The 8,864-nt window shown below is 34.8% G+C and overlaps 2 protein-coding genes across 2 annotated transcripts; both read left to right on the plus strand.

The window, feature by feature from the left end:
* On the plus strand, window positions 128-4,488 carry LOC109335637 (probable protein arginine N-methyltransferase 6). The gene is made up of 13 exons (XM_019571794.1): window positions 128-297; window positions 387-452; window positions 552-620; window positions 1,821-1,856; window positions 1,944-2,009; window positions 2,073-2,141; window positions 2,325-2,402; window positions 2,620-2,698; window positions 2,887-2,981; window positions 3,375-3,459; window positions 3,705-3,922; window positions 4,184-4,302; window positions 4,411-4,488. The coding sequence occupies exons 1-13, from the start codon at window positions 211-213 to the stop codon at window positions 4,457-4,459; spliced, it is 1,116 nt and encodes a 371-aa protein (XP_019427339.1). The 5' UTR covers window positions 128-210; the 3' UTR covers window positions 4,460-4,488.
* Window positions 5,695-7,155, plus strand: LOC109335015 (protein ASPARTIC PROTEASE IN GUARD CELL 2-like). Its single transcript, XM_019571046.1, has one exon. It carries the CDS (start codon window positions 5,695-5,697, stop codon window positions 7,129-7,131), a length of 1,437 nt encoding a protein of 478 aa, XP_019426591.1. The 3' UTR covers window positions 7,132-7,155.

The raw sequence follows: 8,864 nt of genomic DNA on the forward strand, positions 1-8,864 counted from the left end.
GTATTTATAAGTAAAAAATGTATTAACAGAAACTCAAACATCATAATCTTGTTTCTTTCTTGTTTCTTGCATTTTCTCTGTACCATACACCAGATATTATTCAGAATTTCAAGCGCAGTATTGAGAATGCAGAAGAGTGGTGAAGGCAACACTTCTCAACCACCACCACCCTGTCGCAGGGTACGTCGTTCACGACGGAGTAAACCTCAAATGCATGTAACTCCACCTTTCACTTATTACGATAAGAACTACTTTGAAGGCTACGCAAACCTTGGTGTCCATGAAGACATGATCAAGGTACTCATCACTTTTTCCATTATTATTTCAACATTCATTCTCATAATTCTAATATATTTTTCTTCATTTGGATTGGTACATGCATGCAGGATACTGTTCGCACTAATACTTATAGGGATGCAATCATGTTTCATCGCCCTTCTATTGAAGGAAAAGTATAATAATAATTTATGACCTAACTCCTATTCATTTATATCAAATAATTCATCATTATTCATGTATTTATGTATTAATTGTTTCTTCTCCATTTTCAGGTTGTAATTGATGTTGGCTGCGGCACTGGCATTCTTTCTATATTTTGTGCTCAAGCTGGTGCCAAGAGGGTAATCACTTCATTCAACTCCTTTTAGTATTCATTTACCTCATAATCTTATTACATTCTTTATGAATGAGATCACCTGTCCTAAAATGAGTATGTGTCAATGTCTTTGCCAATGAGATTTCTCCATGTAATACAAATATGTTATTTTATGTTTTTAGAATTTTTCTTTTTAATGAAATTTCACTTTTTCACTGGTCTGATACAGAAAGATGAGACAGGAATTGGGACAGGTGATCTCAGTCCTCTGACAAATTTTGTTTTTTATAGTTCTGTTTTCCAAGGATAAGTGCAATTATTATTTAATTGTAAGAGTCTTCTTGGATTGAGCATTGTTAGAATGTCCTAAGAATAGCTGCAATAATTATTCTTGTGTCATTTTTATGCAAATAACAATTTTTTGATTTCATTCATCATTCTTAAAAACAACAACATTACTATTAAAAACAACAACATTCTACAGAAAGTACAACTCCTCTCAGTTAATGAGAAATGAAATATGAGAAATATGAGGATGAAATTCTTTTAAAGATTTTTTATTTCTTTTATATTAGAAAATAACATGTAATCATAACTATTGAAATAATTTTTTTATCACATATGTTAATCTTATTAGTATTGAACTCTTGAGTATCCGAGAAGATCCTCACCCACTAAGAATACTCTCATTGCATTCTTGTTGCTCAAGGGGTACATAAATGATGAATGAGAATATAGTAGAAAAATGGTTTATGGTGAATAAGAATAAATATAAAATTGTGGGACCAAAATAGAATAAATGATAATTCACATATCTAGTATCTAGTAAAAAACTAATCAAATTTTTTAATTTACAAGGAAACAAATAAATTATAAAATAATGCCTAATATTCAAATAATATTTTTTAGCATTGTGACTGCGAGAATTATTCCCTCTTTTTTAACGTAGCAGTTTGGCCTTTATTCCAAGAGAGAATTATTCTGCTTATTAGGTTCTATATATGGCTGCCCAAAATTTTCTGAAAATGGTATGATATAAGCTTAGTTTAAAATAAATAACTGCAGCCCCACCCTAAGCAATGGAGATTGGAGCTGCCCATTCTTTCTTTATCAATGATATAGGCTTATTTGTTGTCATGTACCTCTTTTCTTTATTTCAATTTTTGTGTTATGCTTTCAACTATATGTAGGCAACCTTGACTCTTTGAAATGTTTGTCTTGCAAGGTGTATGCTATTGAGGCCAGTGACATTGCCATGCAGGTAACTCTCATTGTTACACAAGTGTCTTTTAGTGTTTCTCACATTACTTATAGTTGACACTTTTGAGGTTGAGTTATTGCCATGCAGGCAAGACTTGTTGTTGAGACAAATAATCTTTCCAATATCATCACCGTATTGCATGGAAGAGTTGAGGTAGGCCAGTGACATTTATGTTTTCTGTTCAATTTAGCATATTTTCTAATATGGTGTCTGCAGGATGTTCAAATCACAGAACGGGTAGATGTTATCGTTTCAGAATGGATGGGATATATGCTTCTATATGAGGTGCCTATTAGACTCATTTTTCATTGAAGCACACTATATTATTGGGGAATACAGAATTTTTTTGGAACACCAACAAGAAAAGCATCACTACAGAAAATATAGATAATACTTAGAAAATTGATGGACCTTTACTTTCCAATATATAATTTATATTGTTTTTTGAAGAATTGCCTTTTCTTGTAGAGCATGCTTGAAAGTGTTATAATTGCCAGAGATCGCTGGCTCAAACATGGAGGTCTAATGCTTCCTTCAGATGCAACGGTATATCAACCTTTTGTGATTTTGTCAATACAGAGATAATGGTTTATTGTGAATTTCTCTTTTGCAAAGTAGTTTTGTCAGACTCTAGTTCAAGTGATTCTTATTAATTATGAGTCCATATACATGAAGCATAAAATTCCTCAAATGTATTACAAAATACCAAATTCAACTCATTTAGTACAAAATAGTGGTGACTTCTTAGTGTGCTGCTTTGTAGTTATACATGGCTCCTGTCACAAATATAGAAGTATACAGAAAAAGCACTGACTTCTGGGGCGACGTTTATGGAATTGATAGTGAGTACACCACTCCAAACTAGTAATGCATATGTGACATGCCCATAGAGATTTATAATGCATGCTATGATTTGCTTATTTACTATCATTGTGACTGCACTGTCTTATTTGTCCTGCAATGGAGTCATACAGTTTTTTATTAATTTAATGCGCAAACAAGGCATGTGTTAATATTGTTTTTTGTTCAGTGTCTCCCATTATACCATTATCAAAGAAGTCTGCATTTGAAGAACCTTCTCTGGAGATAATCACTAGTGAAAACCTTTTGACATGGCCAATAGAGGTAAGTCCACTTTCTGTCACTGTTTGGTTTTGTACTTTTCAACTTTCAGATGCAGGAGAGTACATGCTCTCTTTGTTATGCATATATTTTTTCCCCTGCTTGTGAGTTATGGTTTCAGATTCACTGCTGAAATGGATCAAAAGGCTGGTTAACTTGGTGCAGTGTCCTATTGAAGTTAGATGAAAATATGTTACTTTCTGCATGAACTTATATGCCTCCAAAACAAGAAAGTATATGTAAACAAGGAAAATAAGTATCTATTGGGATAGCAAAATGCACTATGAGTTATAAACTTATAATGTCCTATTAGAACTCCAGTTTCATAATTTTATGTCCTATTATATATGTATGCAAGTTTGTCTAATGTTTGAAGATGATCTTTTACCATTATAGATAAAACGTTTAGACTGTCATTCAGTTACGATTCCTCAGATACAATCTATAACAAAAGAGTTTCAGTTGGCATCATTGTTTGAAGGTAATTTTCTTATGTCTGTCCTTGATGTATTAATTTAGTAGACTTTTTTCTTGTTGTTGCCAGGGTTTTAAATCTGTGCCATTAAGGTTTTGGAACTAACCAAAACTGCATTTTTTGCTGCAACTCAAGGTTTTGGCCTTTTGGGAGTATTTGAAAGTTGTTGCTAGCATTTGAAAGTTTTGGCCTTTAAGTAGTTCTTTGCAAGATCTTGTTGTTTATTAAAATATATTTTGTGTGTTTTCCAGCTCCACTGCATGGTTTTGCATTTTGGTTTGATGTTGAATTTAATGGGCCTGTACTAGAACCAACGCCAATCACTTGGGTACCATCAACTTCATCTGTTGATGATCATCAAGAAGAGGAGGAGGAGGAAGATAGTAGGAAGAGAAAAAGGGGGACAGAGCTTAGTGCAGCACCGATCCTGTCCACTGCTCCTGAAGACCCTGAAACACATTGGAAACAGGTGCACTATTTTCTATTCCAATATGCAGTCCTAGACTCAGTTTTATTGTTCAGACCATTGTAACATAATATGTAGTTCTGTTCGGAACGAGTATAGATACTTAGCACTATGAGCGAATTCTGTGACTATGGTCCAGACTTGTGTAAATTCAAGAGCACAAGATATCTGAAATTGGTTGCTCCCATGCTCTAAGCTGCATTTTCATTTATTGTTATTATTTTGGTTTCTCAATTTTATAAATTTATTTGATCAAACTTGCAGACCTTGATATACTTGCATGATCCAATAGAGCTGGAAAAATATCAGATTATCAAAGGATCTTTAAAGCTGTCACAAAATGAAGATTGTGCCCGGTCTTTAGATGTCCACTTGGAATATGCGTGAGTAAAAAAAATTCTTTCCTCACAATATTAATATTAATACTCCATTTTAAGGGTCATATGTTAATGTAACTTTGTGGATTCTGATGATGTTCTCTGTCATTGCAGTTCAGGTGGTCAAAGCTATGTGAAAGAAACTAGTCTTTTCTTGTTATAGATTGTTTGCATATACAGTACTAGTTAGGCCACAATTCATTGAAACTTTGTTGTAATTTCATTGATGCTCTTAAAAAGTAATCTTTACCTGGTCATGAAGTTGTATACTGAGGCGGATGGTTTACCTATTCTTAAAAAGTACTCTCTATTGTGGAGCTATGATCATTGGAATTTTCTTGTGTAGTTTTGTTGCATTATTATACAACTATTTTAGAACTAAAAATTCCTGTATGTTATGTTTGCATGTTAAAAAATTTAGCATAAGTTCTTTTGGTGTATTTACCTTCTGTGTTGGTTGATAAAAACACAGAAAAGGTCCATATTGTAACCCACACAATGGAGTCCAAAGCCTACACAACTGAGTATATGGTCCTAAAGCATTAGGCCCAAAAAATATAGAGTAGAAGCTAGAGATTGAATAACATAGTGGATACAATATACAAGAGATTGAATAACATGCTTTAATTTCATCTGCATATTAACTTAGAGAGTTTCTTTTTGTGAAAAGTATATTCCTAAACTCATGTTGCTTTTTTGAAAATTATCTGGAAATCACAGAGAAAACAGCTTACAATAATGCTTAATCTAGCTATGTTTTCCCTTCTTATTTAATCAAATACTACCAATAGCAACTCCTCTCTTACTGTATTTCCCACAAAAGTGAACAAAACAGTATTCAAAAGTCACAGTAACTGGTCCCCCTCCCCCTTCTCGCCCAAGGGTACCCCACATCTACTTTTCTCTAAGACCATGTTTAAAGTTAATGAATATACAGTACATTGAAATAAAAGTACAAAACATTTATATTTACTCAATAAGTAAATGATAAAGACAAAACATGCACATTCATTATAAAAATTCAAAAGTTAATGACCATAAGTTAAAAAACATGTCAATATGTTACAAATCTTTTGTGCATGCCACCAACTACCTTTTTCAATCTTGCTGGAAATCACTACAACTCCATTTACCTTTGGTGAAAATATCAACATATCATCACCACTGTTCACTCCACAAACATTTGTAGGTACATTTCCACTCACCCTTTCAAAAACTGAGATAAATCATTCCAAACACTAAACTACAAAAATAGAAAGTTTCACCCCACATTCAATTATTTCCACAGTAAAAGTATGAACCTTTTTCCTACTACATGACATTCCCAAAACCCAATCAAATAAATCTCTCTTCACCCCTCTACCCAACTCAAAACACATTCAACCATTACAATCCACCATGTTTATGATGCTACAACTGTTCTTGCTCTTTCTAACTACCACCATCACCATTACCGTTACCACTTCTCAAAACACTTCATACCCTCATTTTCAGAACCTGAACGTGAAACAAACCATAGAAGAAACCAAACTCAAGCCTACCCAAATTCCCAAACAACCCCTACAAACCGAAAGTGAAGAAAAAACAGAAAAACGGAAACTCAAACTACTTCACATAGATAAAATCACAACCTTTATCACTTCCAACGATCACCGAACTCGTTTCAATGCACGACTCAATAGAGATTCCAAAAGGGTCGCCGCCCTCCTCCGCCGCCTGAACATCTCCGTCTCCGTCGCCGGAGAAGCAAACTACAAATCAAACGCATTCGGGTCGGACGTGGTTTCGGGTATGGAGCAAGGAAGTGGAGAATATTTCGTTAGAATAGGAATTGGAAGCCCACCAAGAAACCAATACGTAGTTATCGATTCAGGTAGTGACATTGTATGGATCCAATGTGAACCTTGTACCCAATGTTATCACCAATCTGACCCAGTTTTCAACCCTTCTGATTCATCTTCCTTCGCCGGAGTTTCTTGCGGCTCCTCCATCTGCAACCGTGTTGATAATGCAGGCTGCCATGAAGGACGGTGTCGCTATGAAGTTTCATATGGTGATGGGTCCTACACAAAAGGGACAGTTGCACTTGAAACACTTACAATAGGACGAACCATGATTCGAAACGTAGCCATAGGGTGTGGTCATAGGAACCAAGGCATGTTTATTGGTGCAGCAGGGTTAATGGGTCTTGGTGGTGGGTCCATGTCTTTTGTTGCACAACTCGGTGGCCAAACCGGTGGTGCATTTAGTTACTGTTTAGTGAGTCGTGGAACGAGTTCATTTGGGTCACTTGAGTTTGGACGTGAAGGAGTTCCTATTGGTGCTGCATGGGTTCCTTTGTTGCATAACCCACGGGCTTCAAGCTTTTACTATGTTGGGCTTTTGGGCCTTGGGGTTGGTGGAGTAAAGGTACCAATTTCTGAAGATGTTTTCAGGTTGAATGAATTGGGTGATGGAGGGGTGGTTATGGATACCGGAACCGCCGTAACAAGGTTGCCAACTTTGGCTTATAATGCATTCCGGGATGATTTTATTGCTCAAACTACAAACTTGCCAAGAGCTTCTGGTGTATCTATTTTTGACACATGTTATGATTTGTTTGGGTTTGTTTCAGTTAGGGTTCCAACTGTGTCTTTTTATTTTTCTGGTGGGCCTGTTCTTACTCTCCCAGCTAAAAACTTTTTGATTCCAGTGGATGATGTGGGTACTTTTTGTTTTGCATTTGCTCCTTCAAATTCTGGGCTTTCTATCATAGGGAATATCCAACAAGAAGGGATTGAAATTTCAGTTGATGGTGCTAATGGTTTTGTGGGATTTGGACCCAATATCTGTTAAGTTCTTAAGTAAACATTTATATGAGCCATGAGAATTTTGCTTTTTTGTTGTTGTTGCTACTGTTAGTAATATCACATATTGTATATTATATATTTAAAAGAAATAATTGAGTTATGCATGAACTATTGTATTCATAAGCTTGGTTTAGAGTTAGCTACTTAAAGTGTGTGAAACTGGTTTACTTTGTAGTGCAACTGGTTTCTAATGTTTTTGGCTAAAGTGTGTACTTAAAGCTGAAGGAGGAAAATATAATATATTGGGTGGTCAAATATTTCAAGGGTAACCCCTGAGACTAGTCAAAAGAATCATTGAAAAGTTTATTTGGTGGATTGAGTATTAGGCTAATCTTTATCCATACAGAATCATAAGGAGGATCCAAGAGAACCCTTTTACTCAATTTGAAGATAGAAATGATTAAGTCTCTCTACTGATGGGTGGATATGGCCTTGACACCTTTTCTTTCTTGCACCCTTTTTTCTTTCTTTTTCTTTTCTTTCATTGATGTATATAGATTCCTCTGTCTATTTGTGTGTGTGAAAGCTGATGCATCATTTGAATCATTAGGGAAAGGGAGCCACCACCATTTCAAGTTGGAGTGCATTCAAGCAATAACTTTTTTACAAAGGTAGGCCTTTGCTCCTTTTCTCTTTTGAGAGATTAGAGATTAAAAAAATCACTTTTGATCTTTTATCCTTTTCTTAATGTGGTTGATTTAGCAGGAAATATAAAATACTAACATATATTGTGGGTACATGGAATAAAATTGTAGCTTAAGCAGTGAAAACTGAAAAATATATTTTTTCTTGTCCAATCCTAGCTTTTAAGCACTTTATAGGTCCACCAAAGTAGGACTTTGTTGGTAAAAATGGTGAAAGGAAGGGAATCAAGCACTTTGATAAGAATTCAGAAATTAGGATCATATAGGATATACTTCAAGCATATCTTACTGGATTTGAGGAAATTACACCAATTTTGTAAATACTGTATCTGAAAAAGGCAATTGACAATATCATTTTTTGATACTCTCCTTGTCATTTCCTCAATTTCTGTCTCAAAATTTCCTTGTATTCTACCAACCTATAATTGTTAGACTCTTGGACTCAATGTTTGGTCCCCGGTTAATATTATTATAAAAGGGTAAATTGGCCAGTGGCCACAAGCAGGTACACTATTTTATGAAAAAAATGTTAGAAGTTGATGAGTTAATTTACCTTTTCACTTTATAATCTCACATTTTATAATCATGACCATAATCTATATCAGTCTCATGTTGGACCCATATACTTTTCCTTGGACATGAAATCACTAAAATAAGGTTTATGTACAATGTCTATTCTATGCACAAATCAAGAATCAAATCTCATAACTTTGCTTAAGAAATAAACTATCTACCACACATGATTGCTTCTATGTATTAATGTTAATTTAAGTATAGAAATATCTTCATTTATAAAATATGAATACACATTGACATGGTCAAAATTTCACCGGACCTGGAGCAAAACATACACATGGTAACTGGGTAGCTAGGTCCATGCCTTCACCGTTATCGTCACCACCCATAGATAACCAGATTCCCTTCCACCTTGCTTACCATGCCCAGTGGCCTATGATGGTTAGATGGTAAATAAGAAAAAAAAGGATAGCTAATCTAGCATAAGGTAGTATATTCATAATGTAGAGGCAGCCAACTATTCCCGCCTACTGAGATTTGGGGAGGATAGATGTTCACG

The sequence above is a fragment of the Lupinus angustifolius genome, chromosome LG20 (assembly GCF_001865875.1).
Source record: "Lupinus angustifolius cultivar Tanjil chromosome LG20, LupAngTanjil_v1.0, whole genome shotgun sequence".
In the NCBI taxonomy this organism is placed as follows: Eukaryota; Viridiplantae; Streptophyta; class Magnoliopsida; order Fabales; family Fabaceae; genus Lupinus; species Lupinus angustifolius.